Source organism: Toxorhynchites rutilus, chromosome 1, assembly GCF_029784135.1.
Source record: "Toxorhynchites rutilus septentrionalis strain SRP chromosome 1, ASM2978413v1, whole genome shotgun sequence".
Classification (NCBI taxonomy): Eukaryota; Metazoa; Arthropoda; class Insecta; order Diptera; family Culicidae; genus Toxorhynchites; species Toxorhynchites rutilus.
Genome location: NC_073744.1, coordinates 37,973,821 through 37,995,479, shown reverse-complemented (window position 1 = coordinate 37,995,479; position 21,659 = coordinate 37,973,821). Strand labels below are relative to the sequence as shown.

General features: G+C 38.0%; 2 protein-coding genes and 1 pseudogene across 3 annotated transcripts in view; 2 read left to right on the top strand and 1 right to left on the bottom strand.

Annotated features, from left to right (window-relative positions):
- Nucleotides 1-21,659, top strand: part of LOC129762346 (alkyldihydroxyacetonephosphate synthase) — a 53,953-nt gene that overhangs the window by 20,561 nt on the left and 11,733 nt on the right. The window contains exon 2 of one of the 2 annotated variants that reach the window (XM_055760552.1): nucleotides 19,997-20,616. In XM_055760552.1, the coding sequence (XP_055616527.1) occupies nucleotides 20,540-20,616 (77 nt within the window). In that variant the 5' untranslated portion in view covers nucleotides 19,997-20,539. Of the gene's footprint in view, nucleotides 1-19,686; nucleotides 20,617-21,659 lie in introns of those variants that run through there. The other variant, XM_055760551.1, reaches the window with a different exon arrangement.
- LOC129780349 (alkyldihydroxyacetonephosphate synthase-like) lies at nucleotides 7,924-15,712 on the bottom strand. Its single transcript, XM_055788522.1, has 4 exons — nucleotides 15,687-15,712; nucleotides 14,807-14,813; nucleotides 8,472-9,812; nucleotides 7,924-8,385 (listed from the first exon to the last, which is right to left on the bottom strand). Exons 1-4 carry the CDS (start codon nucleotides 15,710-15,712, stop codon nucleotides 7,924-7,926), a joined length of 1,836 nt encoding a protein of 611 aa, XP_055644497.1.
- On the top strand, nucleotides 15,911-19,517 carry LOC129780346 (alkyldihydroxyacetonephosphate synthase-like; annotated as a pseudogene).

Sequence of the window (21,659 nt, the reverse complement as noted above, 5' to 3'; positions counted from 1 at the left end):
TTGCACAGATCATGTTAGCGATATGCAACTTAAGAGGGAGGAGGGTTTGTCTTGCATTGCATATAGTTACTTAGAGGGCGAACATAGGGGACCCTTTCCAAAATTCGCATTTTTAGCGTTACGTAATTTTTATACCACTCTTAATGAGTAACACTCCCCCTAAGTGTTGCATGCGCTATCTTCGAGTCAGTTATTGTACTATGCTAGCGTGCTATAAAAGACGCATCGTGATAATCGCACGGTCCGTATGCAATCTGTTTCATTATGGCTATAACTCTCGGAGAATGCGCTGGGGTGCTCCATAAATCATGCTACAGGCAATTGAACAATATATGAAAAAATTTCATTATTTTTCCGTAAACTTTAAGATCTTATTTAGCATAGTTAAAATGATCCAATTAGTTCATGGATCATGGATTCTCATCACTAAGGAAGTTCTCACAGGAGAGTTGTGTTCGAGACACGACCGCATAATTAACATAGGATTCTGTTAGGCTATCGGATTTTGAATATGTTTGAAAAATTACATCATTAAACTCTTTGATAATTATTTGGTAGCTCTGAAAAGGGCCGTTTTGTTTGGTTGTTGGTTACCGTTTGTTCACTGCACCAGTGATCACTCGGTTGATAGAAAAATTGGGCGTATTACGGTAGAAGATGCCGAAATTAAGTGAGATATAATGAAAGCCACCTTCTGTCGCCCTGGACGAGATGGCTCCTGTGTTCTGTATGGATGGGATAAAGAAACAAAAAAAACTCTCCAATATAATATAAGATAATTATAATTATCGAACACCATCAATTTTTCTCACCGCAGAAAACATGTTATTCCATCACTTATCCATTTTTTCTCGCCGCATGAACATTCCCTGGGTGAAGATGAACAAAACATACAACTGATTTCTTATTTCAAGTCATTTTTAACACAACCGCTACCATATACAATTTTACACACTTGGTCGGTGTTAAGTCAGACCGGACCATGTGACATTTTTATGATTGATTGAAAAACGAACATGAAGTTCAGTGTTCAGCGGTTTTGGAAACATTCAATTTTTTCGTTCAGTATTGTTCTCAAAAATTGTCAGCTACTCTCTGACAATACTGTGACGTATGAAAATAGCTATTTGGGTTCCTATACGTACATGGTCTACTCTGACTGAACCGAATGAAGCACTTTTTAAGACTTGGTTCACTATGACTGAACAATTTCGAATTATTTTTCAATCAATCATTATTCAAATTCGTTTTTTATCAGGGGAATTGCCTACTGGAATCAATTACCTCACAATATACAGACCGTCACTTCTGCCATTAAATTCAAGAGAAACTGCAATGAGCACTTTAGATAATTAGAAAGAATCGTATTTTAAACAATCAATACCAAGAAACAAATATTATACGACGCACTTTGTTTTACCAATTGAAACCTAGAACATAAAAGGCAGCAGCCTTAAGTTTATGAGCTATATGAAATAAATAAAATAAAAATAAAATAAAATCAACAGTTGTGTGTCAAAGTGTGCCATTCTGTTATGAAAATTAGAGCCAGATGGAGTGTCAGGTTGGAACTGCATAAACATATGATGGTGTTCAGCATTATTATCTGTGCCATCTACTGCAGGCATGAATATACGAGGGCAGTCCTATTAGTACTTAGCCTACAAAAAAAAACAATAATTTTGGAGAAGTGGCGATTTATTTCTCAACATAGTCAACATAGCCAACTCTGGAGAATACGGTGAATGGGCAGCAGTTCGTAGTACAATTCGACCAATTTGGCGGAATTTCCATTTTTTCCATTTTTATGAAATCCGTGGACACACCCGCTTCCACACACGGTCAATACAAAACTACGAGTCCGATTCGGCTGAAATTCAGACAGTAGTCGTTTACGAGAATGTACTACACGATAAGTAATCACTCTTGCGATACTGACACCATCGGGCGATAAGGCTAAGTACTTATCGGATCACCCTCGTAATTGCACTTCTTACATATTAAATCATATACATCCAATTTTCCAATTTCCTCAATAGAATCGCAAAATTCATTGTCATCGTTTCAGCCTAAATTGCTCCCTGAAATAGTACATTTTGCGATCACTCTCACTGAAGACCAGCATTTTTCACTGATCCTTTCATTCAGAGGGAACTTTGTTCATTTTGACGTAAGACTACGTCTTTCATTTCTATACCGGGGTGTAAAATCAACGTTTCGAAAACGGAAGCGTTACGCCGGAGACCGAGATTTTGAGCGTTACTTGCAATTGAAGTTAACCTGTATGCTACACCTCCCCTCTTTAGGAGAATGGTGTAACCATTCGAAAAAAAAAGGATAAAGAGAAATTATACCCGCTGAGCTTGCGTTTACAAATAGAAAATATATATTCAATTTGTTTTAACTAGTTTTGTGCATATAAGTTTCATGCCTTTATTAGCCTATTTTTGTGTACTATCGTTTGTTTGCCTGTTACAGGGTGCTTAATAGTGTATTTTCTATATTTATTATGCTATATGGTCCTATATAAAAAGGGTCCAGTTTTTTCCTATTTTCATTTGTTATAAATACAGTATCTCCTATATTCAATAATATCGGGTTTGTGTTATTATTGGCTGTACTTTGGCGTTTGATTTTTTGCTCTATTAGGTTTTTTCTAGCTATTTGGTTTGTATTCTGTAGTTTCTATTTTAGTTCTCTGTCGTATTATTCAAAATTATATATCGGTTCAATTTCATGTTTTTCTACTCGAGAGTCTTGTGGCAATCGTGCTTTTTTGCCAAACACAAGTTCGTATGAGGTATACCCATGTTCTGAATGTAGTGTTGTGTTATAAGTAAATTCATAGAATTTAACCCAATCATCCCAATCATTTTGGTGAGCGTTGATGAAACATCGCAGATATTCATTTAAACATCTGTGATTTCTCTCCAACGCTCCAATTGATTGCGGATGATAAGCAGTTGAGAAAGTTTGTTGAGTCTCTAAAAGTTTACATATCCTCTCTAGGACCTCATTATTATATTCTGATCCTTGATCGGTTCTTATTTCTAAAAATGTACCATATGTTAAGAGAAAGTTATAAACCAATGCTTTAGCTAATACTGAAGCTTCCTTTCTTGGAACAGGAATCAACACTATGTATTTAGTAAGATTGCATTGTATTGTTAAAATATATCTATTACCCTTATCTGTTCTAGTGAGTGGTCCTACAGTATCTATTGAAAGGACCTCCAATGGTTTATTTGGAGTGGTCGTTATCACTTCTGCTTCTTTAGTGTGCCTTAAAACTTTGTTTACTTTGCATTTCTGGCAATTTTTGACAAAGTTGGCTATATCATTTTTCATTTGTTTCCATTTAAATTTTTCTCTAATTTTCAGGTATAGTCTATGTTGTCCCACATGACCTCCCGTAGGTGTCATGTGAATTTGCGACAATATTTCTTCAATTTCTGCTTTGTTTTTAATAAATTTTGGAGGTTTATATAGAATGATTTCATACATGGAAATGGCATTGTTAGCGATTTCCTTTAGTGTATGTATGGAAATGTAGATAAAAATGTTATCCTCCATTGATAGTGCTAGCTTGTTTCTTTTGTATGTGTTCATGAACTTTTTTATTTCTAGAAGAGCAAACTCTAAAGCTTGGCTTCCATTTTCGCGCGTGAAAGATGTTGTTATTTGTTTCTGTAATTTCTCATTATTATGGTTAAATAACTTAACTACTAACTGATTGTGGTGCACTTCACAACCAAGTTTGAGTAGCTTATAGACCTCGGAAGGGTTTTCGGTTTGCCACACTGTCAGGTGATCAGTCTGTAAGTGTGGTTCTACTAATCCTTGAGGCTTTAAATGTTTCTGTTCTATCATATGTTTTCTTACCATAGCTCTAGTATTTACAAGTAATATTGAAATATTTTTGAGGTCTTCCTCACAAGGAATTCCCGCTCTACGCGCACTGGCAAACGATGTTTACTCAACAATTTCTCAAACGAGAAATGGGTGTTGTGAGAAAGGATGAGCGAACGTCCCCCAAATATTCATTTATTCATTCATTCAGAATTGATTCAGATGCAACTAAAAACAAATGATCACTAAATCAACGATAGTCCTACGTCATCCTTGCGGTTATACCACAGATATAACCCACTTCCTGTTTTTTAATGTAATCAACAGTACACAGTCTTTCGAGAATATGTGTCCAACAGTTGGCACATTTAATTTAATGTATGTTTGACAACGCAGAAGGAAAATCAAAAAGAGATTCCGAGAGCATTGGGTGCATCCAATTTTCAATGATTCGTACGGCACGTATGTCGGATCCCAGAAATGAGAGCGAATTGAGCTATCATCCAACAAACAATCATCGTGTGCATAGATCGATGCTAGCCAGTGCTGATTAATCGGAAGGTCGATAGTTAACCGACCGAATAGTTTGAATGCAATCTAGTTTATCGGCTGGTACTGAATCGGTGTAGTGTGCGCATATGCATATCACTCCATACTGATTAAGTCATTCGACCAATCTATCGGCCGACAAAAGTCTGCAGTCTGCGGGTGCTCTGATAGGAATTCAACCCCCTTCCTGTTGACTGATTGATCTGAAATTTGAGTACACTTTCATCTCTGTTGTCATTATGAAACTGCGTTTTCTCGGATCTTGAAAATCCAAGAAGACGTCTGCTACAAAATGGCGAACTGCATATTTTCTCAAAACCCCATCGATATGGGTATCAAATTAAAGGACTTGACTAGTATAATACAGGTATTTATGAAACCAAATCAAAAATGGCAGCCACACAAAATGGCGAAATTTGTATTTTTTTTCTCAACCCAAACAATATGAGTATCAATAAAAGCTTGACAAGTAGGAGACAGTTATGTATTAAAAATGCAAACGGCTGCCATCACAGAACGGCGATATAGGTTGGACCTGATTATACACATACTCGACTATATATGATTCAATTATGTACAATTTTAGATTCGATTATATACAGTTCGATTTTTTTATATTTCAAATCAAATCAAAAATGGTACTTACTGACACGACACTCTATATCGTATTTTTCATTGCTATTATAAACAAAATTCATTGAGTTGATCGATTCTTTCCAGTTTTTGGTCTGGTTTGCACAAAACAGGAGTGGGCCGTTTTACACGATTCTCCCTTTACATGCCACAGCACAATATCGCATTTTAGGCGTAAATATTTATTGCAACTTTCACACAGAAAAAAAGGATTATTATTATTTTTTATTATTTTTCATCAATTGTTTATTATGTTATCAAGAGCATAAACAGTCCGATGTTTTTTGTCGCAAGCAGCAGCCCGTATGTGGAAGTATGCCGAGACCACGTCTTCCAACGATTTTTAGCTTCTCTCTGTTAGTTCATGCGGTGGACATAATTATTGAAATGTTAACACAATGATTATTGACTGCTGGAAATTCAATCAGCTTGGTGAGTAGGCGTCTATTTGAACCACAGAGGAGCGAACAGTTACCTACCGCAATTTAATTTATGAAATAATTATAATTGTAAACTAATCACAAATATCGTTTAATAATCATTCAACGATGTCTTGTTAACCATGATGTCAACGGTGTATTTATTTCATAACTAACATGAAGAATAAATCGCATTGCTCTTAGAGGAAGAAGTAAGATTATAAATAATAGCAAACAGCAGGAAGCATACACAGACTCAAAAAACAGCCTAACAATCATATCGACAGCTTCTGTTCAATGAAACTGAGCCATTTGGTGTAACTTCAGGAAATTAATTATGAATTCTATATCTATGTCTATATCTATTTCTACATATGAGAAATTTTGACGTAGGACTACGTCTAACCGGAAGATATAGGGTGTGAAATGAAAATCTAGGCACTGAACAAGTAGGAAAAAAATGCAAGATATGGAACGCTTATAACTCGAGCATTTCTCAATAGATCGCAAAGGCTTTTACATCAATTGATAGGAAATATATCTACGCATCTATCATAACGAATAACATTTCATTTTTCTTGAGATAAATAATTGAATAATTGTGAAATAACAAGCATTGTCCAAATGCACTATGTGCCCATTTTTGATTGGTCCATTTTGTGCTCCTCAAATCGTACCGACAAAAACGGGCAACCAGAGCAGCAGCGAAATACAATGAAGCACGATTGGAAAGGAAAAAGAAAAAAAAATTATAGTAGGTTGTGTCCAAGATACGACCGCATTGTTGACGTAGAACTACGCTGTTATTTTATATAATCCTCAAAGGCACCAACGAAGCCCTTATGATGACGGAAAACAAACAATGTTAACTGCTTGGAAAAAGACTGAATTATGCCACACAGCTTGTACCCTGCTGTAACACCCATCGATGTGAATTCGCTGATGAATTTGTCAAGAGCGACCGCCTTCACCACCAGCGGGGGGAGCTTGATTTGGTTGCTGCCTGGGTAACGGCGTTTACATTTTCGACCAACGCGCCGAAATCGCCTACTTCGTTGTTGTTCGATGCGGTGTCACACTCGCGAAGGATCGGTTCAGTGCGAGCGCTTTTCACTGCACCAACATCGCGTGCATCATTAGATGACGCTTGCCTCGAAATTTTATTGCCACTGGCAATGCGTTCGTTTTTTGCAGGGCTCGAGCCTGCCTTCCTCTTCTTCTTGCTCATCACACGCTACACGAAGTGTCCAATTTATGACGGGGAAAGAAAAACACACGATACGAATAACGCCAAAAACGAACTGAAAAAACCACACAACGATATCCAAGTTAGATTACACCACTGGTGGGGTCCAATCTTAGATCGAAGCGCAGCGAACGCAAAGTGAACTGGATTGCTCAACAGTCCGATGCCGAATGAAAGTTTGCCTCGGCGAGATCCACTGTTTATACTCTAGGCAAGTATTCCCTTTCATTCTTCTACTTTTTCTTTGTTCACGGAGACTTTAAATCCTACGACTTCCCCTCCGTTGGTCGTCGATAAGTTGCACGTTATTGACAGCTCTGTTCGGGAAAGCACACACATGTACAGAACAAATGTATGGGAAAATGGAAACGCTCAAAGTTTTCATGAATTTGAACCATTTACAAACCAGGGAATTCTAAAGTATAGCATATTAAACAAATCTTACGGAATTTCCAATTCGTTTAGTATGTAAATCGCCAAAATCCGTTCGCGACAAAAACAGTTATTAACGTTAACTTTATTTCATAAAAACGTGACCTGTTTTCTGATTTGGCACCCTTAATGAAAGACGTAGTTCTACGTCAAAAGGATTATTATTATTTTTTATTATTTTTCATCAATTATTTATTATGTTATCAAGAGCCTAAACAGTCCGATGTTTATTGTCGCAAGCAGCAGCCCGTATGTGGAAGTATGCCGAGACCACGTCTTCCAACGATTTTTAGCTTCTCTCAGTTAATTCATGCGGTGGACATAATTATTGAAATGTTAACACAATGATTATTGACTGATGGAAATTCAATCAGCTTGGTGAGTAGGCGTCTATTTGAACCACAGAGGAGCGAACAGTTACCTACCGCAATTTAATTTACGAAATAATTGTAATTGAAAACTAATCACAAATATCGTTTAATAATCATTCAACGATATCTTGTTAACCATGATGTCAACGGTGTATTTATTTCATAACTAACATGACGAATAAATCGCATTGCTCTTAGAGGAAGAAGTAAGATTATAAATAATAGCAAACAGCAGGAAGCATACACAGACTCAAAAACACAGCCTAACAATCATATCGACAGCTTCTTTTCAATGAAACTGAGCCATTTGCTGTAACTTCAGGAAATTAATTATGAATTCTATATCTATGTCTGTATCTATTTCTACATATGAGAAATTTTATAGTTTTTCTTACATTAATTATCTTAATAATGCAATCATTCCTTATAACTTTGCCTTCCTATAACCCTCCGTACCAACCAAGTTTCCCGCGGCAAAAATATTCTTCGGATCCAGCTCACTCTTGATCGCATCGTACAACCCAACGCCGACCTGGGAAACACTGGCCGGATACCATCTGCTTCTCAATTTGCCCACACCGTGATGGTGGGAAAGTGTACCCCCGCAAGCAAGAATTTCATCCCGGGCAATCTCCTCGATTTCCATCATCAACACCAGTGGGTCTTTCCGAGCGTCCACATGTTTGAATAGTAGATAAAAATATATGCAAGCGCCATCGTCATAGCTTTGCGTGACCCGAGTCGATACAACGAAATATTTTATGTTGCGTTTGGCTACCTCGCGTTCGATGCAGGCCTTCACGTTCGTACACAGTTGGATGCATTTGTCCCAGGCGATGGAGGTCTCGAAAGATTCACCAACGATGTTGTAATCCCAGATGAAGTCCTGCGGGACGGATGAAACAGTGCTGAAGTATGTAGAACGCAATCCTCCAGCTCTCATGGATTTTATTTGTAATAAGACACACTCACCCGTATGTATGCTATAACGAACGTCAACATATATCCTTTTCTGCCATTCTTTTCACCTCCTTGAATGGCACCATGTCTCTTGGCAATCTCTAACACTTGCTTTTCGTGATGTACAACACTTTTGGCTTCACCTTCGAACAACATCGTTACCGCCACTACACTATCCAATTGGAATCCACAAATTGTCGTTAGGTAGAACTTTTTTCCAAATTCATAAAATCCCGCTAAAAGAGATCCTTTTGGCTCCAACAGCATTCCACACTTAAATTGTACATTATCAATTAATCGAATGCTGGCCGGTTGCAAACGCTTCTCAGCCACTTCACGCAAGAATCGAACTCCCTTTTCAAAGTTCCCAAACACCAGCGATTCGCAATGTATCACATCCGGTACGCGACGAATTTTCACCACAGCCTCTGTAACAACTCCCAGAGTACCTTCGGAACCGAATATCACATGATCGAAGTCCGGTCCAACGGAAACTCTGGGCGCAGTGAATTGTTTCTCCAGCACACCTTTCCCAGTGACCATTTTTGTCCGCACAACGATATCTTCAATATTTCCGTAGCGATTTTTCTTCATCCCGGAAGCCCGAGTTGCAATCCAGCCGCCCAGAGTGGAGAATTCATGTGAATCCGGTTCGTGACCCAGTGTGAAGCCGTGTTGGCTTAGTTCTCGTTCGATGTCCTGGCCGACGATTCCAGTTTCGAAGCAGGCAGTTAAATTTTCCTCGGACAGCCAAAGTAATCGATTCATCTGCGTCATATCCAAACAACCGATCGTTCTGTCATAAATCAACGGAGTTGTCGATGCCAGCGAAACCGATGTGTTTCCACCGACCGGAACTAGGGCAATATTGTGCACAGCAGCCAGTTCCACTATTTTTACCACTTGCTCGTGGCTATTTGGCCAGATAACCACATCCGGCAATCGTTCGAATTTATGTTTCCGCAGACTTTCAATGTCAGCCAGCGTTTGACCGTGACACCTCATCATGCGATCCATTCCATCCTCCGAAAATTCCACGCCCGCTTGCTTCAATCCGGACAGAAAATCCCCATTCCTCAATGGTTCGGGGAAATCTGTTGGAGGGTTGGTGGGTGGATTCGATCGCGCGAAGTCTACATCGAATGTTTCTTCGAACCAATTTCGGAAATTGTCCAATTTTGCGCCGCCAATTGGATACCCCTCACCCAGAAACGACACCTCACCGTTGTGGTACACAAACTGTGAATCCTTATAGCCCCAACCATCCCATCGCAGCACATCCTGACGACGCTTGCGATATACGCCACCGATGATCTGGCGCGGAACTGAGTGATCCATCTCTTGCGAGTCTCGCTACACGTGGAACGATTTAATGTGATGGTGCTAAATTGAAGTCGCGATCTATCTGAATCGAGAGTGAATGTTTGTTTTTGGTCTTATATGCATATTAGCACCTTGCTTTTCTGTCCCTAATTTTTTAGGAGTGAGGGGTTTTATTTTATATCGTGTTTCGAAATGTGATCGGCCCTTTTTGAGCTAACGATGCAAGTTTGTTTATTTGTATTCGATCAAAATATTGATTCGTGACCATATTAATAGTCGATTCCACAGCAAGTTTATACCGGTTTAGTTCAACACCTTTTACCTAGACCTTCAAATTGGGGGCATGTGTTCATAGTTGGGTATTATTGCGTTTTTGTGACTAGAATCTCTCCAATTATTTGATGATCTTTGGCTGATAGATACCGTATGTGTAATAATGTTTGCACCATTGAGCAATGTCAAAAAAAAATGAAAATCTCAAAAATTTCGGTTTGGATTTTTCTATTTATTCAAAAGGGGAATGTTTTGGATGTTTCTGGAATGAACACCGAGTTTATTTTGCCATCGGAAGCCACCAATGCAAACACCGTAACGCTAGCAGGATGCTTGGTTATGATTAAGTTTTTATGTTCGTCGGCCACGCCATTTACCGGGAGAGAACTAATATAGCGATAGGTTCTGGAATTTGACACGGGATCGACAGTAAATTTGCCATCGTCGGCGAAAAGGATTACCGGATTTTTTCGCTTGAGGAAGTTCAAGATTTTCTTACAACGCTCGAAATGTCGCTTTCAGATGCCATTGGTAATTGTGTGAGTGTTTTTCCCCGCTCTCGACTTTGCCCCGCAATCTTCCTTTATGATCTTCCGTGGCGTAAAGTCGCTGATCCTGTATTCTTCCGCCATTTTTCTCACTGAACGCACTTGATTCGTCTTTTGATGGCAACGATAACCCTCAGAATCTGAGATAACCTCGGACATGTTGCCACCTTCGCGGATGTCTAGAATGATTGTCTGTGCATGAGAGTTGGCTATCCTAGTAGCTTCTCGCGGTGTTCAAAATTGTCATTTGGAAGTACTCGCACAGATCATAAATCAACGTCACATGATTGTCAGCTTTGAGTGACACCCAAGCTGTTCCACGGGAGTTGAAGTCACTTAGCTGCGGCTCCGGCAGTGCCTCGATGACTGATGGCGGCCTACCATAGCTTTGGGAGGAATATATCTAGCCATTCCATGCCAAACCGATATAGTGGTTCTCAGACTTCCATGAAAATTGATAGTTTTGTTCTTTATCGCAAAATATTACACCCGTATTTTTTTATTTTTTTATTAGGGTACCCATTTTCATTTTAGGGTGGACCGAAAAATATTTTTTTTTCACTTTTTCCCGAAAACGACTTTTTCCAGAAATTCATAACTTTTGAACCACTGAACCGATTTAGATGATCGACATATCAAATTGAATCTAATAAGCTAGCCTTTTATTAAAAAATACTGAACTTTAAAAAAAATGGATTTAATTTTCGTATTGGTTGTAGTCGTTTTTTTATTTTTTTCATAGCTTTGGACTATAGGGCGCCATTTTTTTTATATTCTTTCTTGAAAGCTGAGGTTTTTTTCATAACATATCTCGATATCAGTGATGATATTTTTTCGTTTTTGTGTTTTTGTGAGTTTATTTTTCAACTCGGTTTAACCAAAAAACTAAAATAAGAGGTGATGCGAAGGGGAAAAGCGCAATATTTTTGATTTAATAAGGTGTGGTTTTCAAATGAACAATCGAAAATCAATACAAGAGATCAAAATATTATTTAAAACAGTGTAGTAGAAATATTTGATAACATAACTTATTGAAAAAACATCATAAATAGCTATTTAACAACATAATTAGATAGGTATGCTTATTGAAAAAAACATCACGAATAATAAGTATTTGGCAGTTAGTAATTAATTTTTTTTTAGTTTTTTTGGTTAATTTTAATTTGGTTAGTTAGTCAAATGAGGGGTGCATTGACACCAATAAAAGGTGGTTTTTATGAACCTTTTGAACATGTGAATCCGTAAATATCTATATCTATAAAAAAGGATTTCTGTCTGTCTGATCCTTATGGACTCTGAAACTACTGAACTGATCGACATGAAAATTGGTATGTAGGGATTTTTGGGTTCGGGGAAGGTTCTTATGATACTTCGAGACCCCTCCCTCTCTCTAATGGGGGGCTGCTATACAAACGAAAATTTCAAATTTCTGCATGACTCGAAAACCAATCAAGCAAGTGAAATCAAATTTGGCATGTGAGGTTTTATGGGGCACGAAGCATTTCTATGGGGAATAGTCCTCGTTTTATGTTTTATGTTTCCCCTCGAGCTATGAACCCTAACGAATGTTTCACTTGAAGTATATCTGGAATTGCAATAAAAAATTAACTATCCAAGCCATGGCAATGCCGACGAAAAAAGAGAAGAGTGCAAATGTTTATAAGTCGCTTCTAGCCATCAGTGCTTGGCTTGTGTGTGTGGCTTTGACTTAGAACTTGTGCATTTCCTGTGCATATGAATAGCACACCTTCGATACTTTTAGTTGCCATTCGTATTTGCTCTCGTGCGCATCGGCTCTGTTCTGATGCAACAAGCTCCTAGCTTCGTTGACGGTTTTGACCGAGAGTCGAGAAACGATTTATCATAAACGGTCATTCTTGCGATGTTTCATTTTTATCGCTGCGACTGTGTGCATCTGTTAGACGCGTGTTTCATGCTTGTTGAATAGCGATGCACGGAAAATGCCTCTCGTTGATACTCAGTGCAATGCGTGCATTGATATAAAGAAACGAATTGCGACATATGACCAATTAGTGTATTGTTCTTGCAAAGGCAAGAAACAATCGTTGCTTCTCGAAATGATTCTACAGAACCATGCAAGCTAAAACTAAAAAGTTATTTATGAATTTTCATCGTATTTATTCGCAAATAACATCCGAAATGATTGTTTGAACCATCAAGTGTTATACATTTGAGCATCCCCAGAAAACGACACTCAGAGTTTAATAGTTAGATATATAGATGGATAGAGAGAGAGAAAAGGGATAAATACGAGCCGATAGATAAAGAGTTTTTAGAAATGATGATGATGATGATGATGGTCCCGCCTCCTTCCCCTACAGAGATTTGAGCAAGACGAGTTATCTAAAAGATATTTTTTTTTCTGAGCATTGAAATCAGTTTAGCAAAAAAAATGAACTGATTTTATTTACAGATATAAGTTCAAAAAAAATTTCAATGTCCAAAGACAAGCCAATACTCAGTATATAGTTAAATCATTTTTCAATCAGCATAAGATTCCATACTTCTTGGCAATTTTCTTGATGACATTGTCAATGTGAGTGTTGAACTTAAGTTTGTCATCAATAATCACGCCAAGATATTTAATCTTATGTTCTACTTATGTTCAATTTCAATTGCTTATACTTCAACCATCTACTTAGAAAACGCAAATCTTCATTCAGGTGCAAAACGGCCTGATATACATCTTTAGCTGCAATGAATAACACAGTGTCATCTGCGAAAAGATTAATATCGCAAAATCGTAAGACTCTCCGCATGTCATTGATATACACAATAAATAAAAGAGGCCCTAATACACTGCCCTGAGGTACTCCAAGATTATTCTCTACAGGACTAGAAATGAAATCGCTAGAAGCAGCCCGTTGAGTTCTGCCATACAAATAGCTTTCAAACCATTTAAATGCAGTACTCGTAATTCCAAAGCGCTCAATCGTGTTCAACAACAAGGGCCTAGAAATTGTCTCGAAAGCGCGTTTTAGATCCAAGAAAACAGCAACAATGGTTTCTTTATCTTCTAATTGTTCATTCCATTTTGCTAATACCAAGTTCAATGCGGTTTCACAGGAATGACCTTCCCGATATCCCGATTGTTATGGTATGAGCAAAGAGTTACAATCTAAATATTCCAACAGCTGGCCTTTAACAACAAGTTCTAATATTTTCTCTAAGGTGTGCAACATGTTAATGGGACGAAACTCCTCGGCTTTAATCGTTCCAGCAACCTTTTGGATCGGAACAATTAAAGATTCTTTCCACACTTGAGGCACATGCCCAGTTTGCAATGATGTATTTATAAGGTCCAGCAAGATGTGAGAAATGATATGGAAGCAGTCTTGAACAACGCTAGCATTAACATTGTCTACTCCAGCCATTTTTTCTAATGAAAAGCAAATATTATACTTTTCAACTGACCTAATGTAATTGGGTGGAAATCTTCAAATCTACAATTACTATTAACCGGCTGTTTTATTTCATCGGGTTCATCGACCAATTCAATAGATTGATTGATCAATGAAACACTATCGACAAAATAATCGTTAAACTTAGATGCTATTACTTGCTCGGATTGTTCTAATGTGCCATTAAAGGTTATGGACCGCGGTTTGCAATTACTTGGCTTCAACAAAGATTTTAAAATTTTCCATAACTCCTTGCTGTTGTTTTGATGCTGATCAATTTTCCTCTGAAAATATTCACAACGTGTTTTTTTTATTGATTGTGAATATTTATTCCGCGCGATCGTGTACCTGTTCCAATGAATATCACTATTCGTTCTACAAAACTTTTTGTACCATCTGTCCCTCTCACGTTTAAGACGTAAAAGATCCAAACTTTTGATCAACTGATTTGTACACGTTTTCAAGACGTTAGTTAGAACAGCTGTAGATTCATCTAAGTTACTAACCTCGGATGGACAATCCAGGCTTCTCTCCACAAGGTTCGAAATAGCCTGTTTAGAATATTTTCTCCAGCACTTCAATTTCAGATCCTTTTGTGGAAAGTAATAAAAAGTGTACTTCCATCTCGCGCAAAAATAATTGTTCCTATTGATGGACATTTGAATTAATAAATTATGTGAAAAAAAAACCTGGAAAAATTCGGAATAAAAGTTATCATTGTACTTACGTGGACTTATCTGGAAACTGGATACTTACCAGGAAAATTGAACCGAATACTTACCTGGTACCTGGAAGGAGAAGGAAATGGATTTGTTGGAAAGCTAGGATGGAAGGACGATTAGTTTAATTCAGCCCACGAACCGCTGAGACACAACAGATTCACCAACAAATTAAAAAAAAAAGATTGCGTAGTCCTATGTCCTAAGCGGTAGTGTCTCGGATACAACCCCTCGAATTTTTGTTTTAAATTCAAGAATGAACTAAACGAATTCTATGTTGAGAATGAATGTAGCCTTCTAATTCAATGTGCATCATTCATGTACAAACTGACTCTGAACGGCATCTCACAGCTGCAAGGTGACCAATCATCCGGAGTATTGTAATTTTTATTGAAATTATTACAGTATTCCTTTCCAATTTGTCTGAGTTAGTTTGGGAGTGAGGAACATACACATATTTATTACTTTTATGTGTTGGTTTGTGTTCATGCACATATGTTATGATCGAATCAATGTTTGTAATAGCCATAACAAAACGGTTCTACATTTGGAACGTCCGGCAGATTATGTAATTAAAACGGGTTGTTCGTTAGTGTGACAACGTAACCGTCGTTTGTCACTTTTGAGGGTTATCAAACAGCTGAAACTAGATTGTTTTGAAATTCACGACCCTCAGAAAGGTTTTCTAAGTTACTAGACCGTTTTTATAGATAATCAAGGGTACTAAAAGCTTTTACTGTCATACCTGTCGAATTAAAATCAATCCACGTTAAACTTGAATTATAATACAATAAACTGTTACAGTTACATTTCACTACCAGCATATGAATAAAAACCTCCAATCCCTTACCAGTTTCAATCAGCATTCGTTTCTTCCACCTATTGGTTTGTTTTAAGTAGCGATACAATGTGTTGCCGTCATATTTACAAATGTAAACAAACCAGATCGCGCGCACTCGGTTGCCCATGCTGCGTATACCCTCGGACCGCTCGTTGACCAATGGTTCATGTTCACGGCTATCGCAGCACCATACGCCCGCTGAGTCACCCTCCGAACAGTATCCGCTATCGGCAGTCTTCGACCGAAGCTTGGAAAAAAAATCAAAAAAGCGCACACGTCCAGCAGACGACGCAAACCAGTTCAGAGCCTCGAACAAAACCAAACCATGGAGGGCAGCAGCGCTGCGCGAAGTATCAAATCTGTGTTCCCCAAACGTCGCCAGAAGCTGGATGGATGGGGCTACAAGGATTGTCGCCTTCGATTCGATGAGGAACAGTTCATTTTCACCGGTGGACGCTATTTCGAGGAAGAGGTCACCCGATTAAGCAATTTTCAAGGTTGGATTCAGAAGCAGTTCGAGCTGGATGTGCGCTGTGAGGTGCCACCCGTGCCAGAGCCCGTGAAGTTTCCAGCGCCACGACGGAATTGCGGCTTTCTTGAGGGATTGAAATCGCTTGGGGTAGATTATTCCGAGGAAGGAATGGATCGGTTCATGCGATGTCACGGACAGTGCATGAAGGATATGGGAGCACTGCGAAACGTGAGTTTCACGAGAATCCCCGACGTAGTTATGTGGCCAAACGTAACAAAACATGTTGTTGAAATAATTGAATTGGCCATTTTAAATAATGTGGTACTCATTCTGGTAGGTGGCAACACATATGTATCGGGGGCGGTTAGAACTCCAAAGATTTTCGATTGATCCGTCGCGGTGGTCGATATGACACAAATGAACCGACTTCTAGGTTGTTCAAAGATAATCTAACCGCTTGCTTTGAAGCCGGAGCTGTAGGGCAGGATATTGAACGGGAGCTGCAGAAAGAGGGGCTAACCATGGGTTATGAACCTGATTCTTATGAGTTCTCCACCCTCGGAGGATGGACAGCCACGAGGGCCTCGGGTGTGGAGAAAAATACATACGGAAACATCGAGGATTTAGTGATACGTGTTAAACTAGTCACCGGGGCGGGTGTGCTGAAGAAGCAGTTCACTGCAGCTAGGGTAGATTGGTCCCGATCTGAATCATATCATATTGGAATCTGAAGGAACACTTGGAATTATTACATAAGCAGTGATTATGGTTAGGCCGCTCCCAGAAATGCGCAAGTACGGTTCACTGGTATTTGTCAATTTTGAAACTGACTACGACACACGGAATACTAGTGACTGGTTTTTTATGCTTTTGTTTCAAATACACGACATATATTCTTTTTATTTGCCAAACCAATATGAGCAATTAATATTCATTTCACTATTTTGAAGAACAAACCCAACTTTAACGAAACTTTATTCTTCTCACTTGGTAGGATGACATGCAATTATAATCATGGAAAAATAACTGCTTTGAATTCGTCTCTTTTTTTATTACATTTTTAGAATTAACAGAGTGTATTCTTATTTATTGCCAATACTGTAAAAATAAAAAAATGTGAACGAAATAAACAACATTTATTTTTGTTTCGTTTTTGACTGTTTCACACAAGTACTTTTATTTTATTCACTATTCCTTTATTTGTTATTAGCGGTTATAGACTTTCCGTATAGTTTAAATTAGTCTGAAAGTATGCAATTGTACATTCGTGCTTCACAGAGTTCGGCACCGATAAAAAATTCGGTTGAGCAAATATTTATCAAAACTTTTCTTCTTAAAAGTCAAAATTACAATAGAATTCACTTTAACTTCTCTGCAGTCGTATTATCGTTCTGGTCGGAAGTATTAACTTAGGACAATGTCTATCAGGAATATATGGAGGATGAAATGAAAATCAAAACACTGAACGTGTCGGAAACGATAAAAAATTTCGAATGCTTATAACTCGAACATTTCTAAATAGATTGCAAAAATTTATAGGAAATATTTCTACGCATCCAACACAACGAGTAAAATTATATTTTACTTGAGATAAGCAATTGAATAATTGTAAAATGTCGAAATAATCGAGTCATAAAAAAACGAATTTTCTCTCGGTAAACGTAATAAAGTTATGATTTGCACTTATTTATTAAAAGGCTTTATCTAGGTTGACCCATTTGTATGTTTGTGACTTTGTAACTTTATAACTTTGTCTGTAGCGCTGTACCACATTAATAAAAATTTAACCCCCTTCCTGTTGACCGTTTGATTTTAAATTTGGAACACATCTTTATCTCTAGTGTCATTATAAAATTTCGTATTCCATGATCTTGAAAATACAAGATGGCGTCCGCTACAAAATGGCGGATTATGTACATATTTTCCCAAAACCCCATCGGTATGGGTATCGAATGAAAGGGCTTGAAAGGGCTATGGCGCGGGGTACTTTTGTTCTCACATGCATTTATGCAGACCGAAATGTATTTCCCTAACGCGGACTTTTATCAGTGCGTTGCAAAAGTTTTACCCGAGTGATGGAAGCAAAGCGGAGCACCGTCTCGTCAGCATGCGTATGAACTGTATGAGCGAACGCATGATGAATGACGTAGCTTTTCCATATCTCAGTAATTTTATACATATAGTCTTCGAATCTGTTTGAATGGGGATCATCTGTTTTCGATATTCACATGTAGCGTGATGTCCTACATTCTGATGCAAGCGTCTGTATTATTTGTTAACGTTATAATGTTTATAACGTTTATTTAATCTTTTTTTGCTGTTTGTTTTTTGTTGTTTCTTGTCTCTTATCTAATGATTATAACTGTTTACCGCTTTCCTACTAAGGCGCAGCGAATGTAAAATATAAAATGCAACGCAAATGTCGTGAAAAATAATTTGCTTTGAAAGTTTTATAACATTTTACGTGAATATCATCAACATCGTCTAATCTAGGATTGGGCGCCAAAAACACACATTTTAGTATGGCAACTCTGGTAGCGACCCGTGCATGAACGGAAAGCATCAAGGTGGTGATGAATATGCTGTTCAGCATTACGTTCTGCACATGTACAGTTATCTTTCGCACAGTGCAGAGTTAATAAATGAGATTAATTAATGAAATACTGAAACTCATACCATTGAAAATACTGAATTCATCCGCAGCAAGATGGCTCTTGCTGGAATCCGACGTAAACGTAACCCCGAAAGGTTCAGCTACAATCGGAACCAAATAGTGAAACTAATTTTGAACGACACAAAATAAACTGAAACACCAGAATCCACTCAGATCAATTCGGAAACCGGATCTATTTATCTTTCTCTCTTTAATAATATATTCCCAGAATAATACACAAACCTTTGGCAGCAGAATTGCACTTTGGAGATTTTGAACTGCATCTACAGAAGCCAAATATGGTTACGTCAGTGCTGAAGCTACAGAAACAGAAATTACTGAACTAGGCGAGTGTAGATAATTTTTTTTTTCCACTATCGGCGGAATCGTCAAGCGGTTGAACGAACGAAAAATATAAATTTTAAAATTTCAAAAACATACTCAATAAGTTAATTTGAATGAGAAAATTCTATCCCCATCCTAAGCTTATTGCTTTATGCTATGATACACACTGATACTAAATGAGACTGAACCTGAGATTATTTTTCAGAATTGAACTTATGATTTTTATTACAGATATCAATTCAAATTTCCTGTTAAAAAACTAAAAAGAAAATATTTCTTTTAGATAAAAACACAGATTTCATCGTGGCAACCCTGCTGGGCACCCGCCGGTACATTTCCTTCGCCAGTACCATAAATCTGGCAACAATGCTTCAGAACGAGGGTTCGCGTAATGCGCGCGCAATAGCAATCCCTCTTGAAACGTTGACCACATGTGTTTGCATTCTCGGAAGAGAGCGGTAAACTCATGCGTTAGCGATGAGAGTGTATTTATTGAACTTTCCACGGTATCTAGAGAGGAATCTATGAGATTTTCGGCTAATACGACGCACCGCATACATTTTTATGCATACGCCGGAACTAACTGTACTTGAAGCATCGCACAGTATCGTCCGAGTCTTACATTCAAAACGTGATTGAAAATAATCCGTATGCTTTTAAGGATCTAGATAAGTGCTGTGATAAGTAGTGTGCAAAAAAAATGCTTATAACTTATTTTTTTTTTTGAGACAAGATAGATATGAACTTTAGATCCCATTCGTTAGAGTTAAACAGATTTCCCAAAGCACGTTTCCCGTACCGGTGCTACTGGGTAGTCCCCAACAAAACTCGATTTCCACTGAAAATTCGCTCTCCAGATCGCTCTCGCTCTTTATTTTCCACGCATACGTCATTCGACACAAACATAGTACTTACATGCACTTTTTTTTGTAATTCCCGAGAACGAGTATTCCACTAGAATTACTCCTCCACTCAGTCAGCAGCTCATAGAGTCCCCGATCGGGCGGTTATTCGCTCCAATCCGTTGGATCAACCCGAAAAGCAGTGATAACACCGAGGTGAACAGAAAAGTGCTTCAATTAGCTAATGTCCATTTGACTCTTCTTTTATTGAAAGGCGTGGTAAAAAAAACGTTTGTCGCGCGTCGTAAATGTTATAAAATATTCCAGCAAAACAAAAAGTGAACTAATAAACGCCGGAGAAGCTGATGCTTGCAAAAAAAAACAGACTGCGAGTCGCTAATAAAGTGCTGTTCCTAATTAACAAATCAGTTTAACACTTCACGTTGGGGAACAGAGCCGCCGTAAAGCAGATTTTGTCTGTTCTGAAAAGTTTCAGTGGAAAACTCTAACCCATCAGAGAGACGTGGAAAAGCGTAAGCGTGCGAGAAAATCAATAACGAAGCGGAAGTAGGGTGCAAGAGCAGACGGGCTGAAGGGCAAGAGGCAGAAGAACGCACATAACCACTGACAAGCTGGTGCGATATGGCTGGAAATCGAGACACCGTCAAACTGGATCCCAACGGAGGGAAAGAAATCGTTAGCGCAATACCCAAGAAAAGGTAAGTCAGAAAAAATGAATATGATTACCGGGCATTTTTTGTGTTTTTTCTGGTTGTGAGTTTTCGTTGAAAAGGGTCATTCTCCGCGTAAACTGGCAAGACGCCGGTTTTGTGTTTGTGAGGACTGTGTTTCCACGAAAAGCAACGGATGGGGAAAATGTTGGGAGGAAGATATTCAGGAGAGAATACTATCTGGAGCGAACGTGTGAGAACACGCGTTTGTAGGGATTTTTTCTATCGACATAGAAAGTAGTACGCAGACGTGCGTGTGTGTATGTCTTCAAAACACGCAATGTTTGTTTACATTTGTGACGGAATCACTCTATATTTGGGCATATCAAATTTCACCAACAATAATTAGAATAGACGAGGAACTTTACCTGTAAATTCAACAACTCAGAAAAATAATCATACAACGACTGTATGTATCGTTTTGTATCAAATCCCGTACACTTCATTTTGAAATGTAGATTTACTGAACTTTAATGTTATAAATAATTGAATAATGAAAACCCTGACATGCTTTGGGGAATACGCTTCATTTTAACATCATTTACAGGTATCGATACAACCTACAATTTATATAATATTATAATACTAAGCATTTGCAAAAAGGGACTCTCAAAACCAATGATAAAATGTTCCGTAAAAACAAAGCATCGGTAATTTTTCAGTTTTTGTAATTATTTTAACTATATTGCTTGCTGTTTTCATATTAAGTGCTAGAAAAGATGAGAATCTACTATAAATGGATGAACAAATGATCTTTTATGCAAAAATCTTCATTAAAATTAGTATTTGAATCAGGGTTCAGCAGGGATCCGAACAGTAGATGTTTGAACACATTGTTTTCAGGCAAATACAGCAAATCATTGGGATACAAGGACAGTTCATTTCTGGAGCAACAAAATACAAGACCTAACACTATTTGTTTGTAAACTTAACGTAACTCGCTGACGCAAGCCAACGAAGGTAAAAATAATTTTCTTGCGCAGATTTCAACTAAAGCCACAATGACAAAACTGGATGCCTGAAGTAACAGG

Coding starts and splice junctions, on each gene's coding strand:
- LOC129780349 (XM_055788522.1), bottom strand. CDS start 15,712: ATGGGCAACCGAGTGCGCGCGATCTG. Junction 8,386..8,471: donor TCGTTATAGCATACATACGG/GTGAGTGTGTCT, acceptor TCCGTCCCGCAG/GACTTCATCTGGGATTACAA.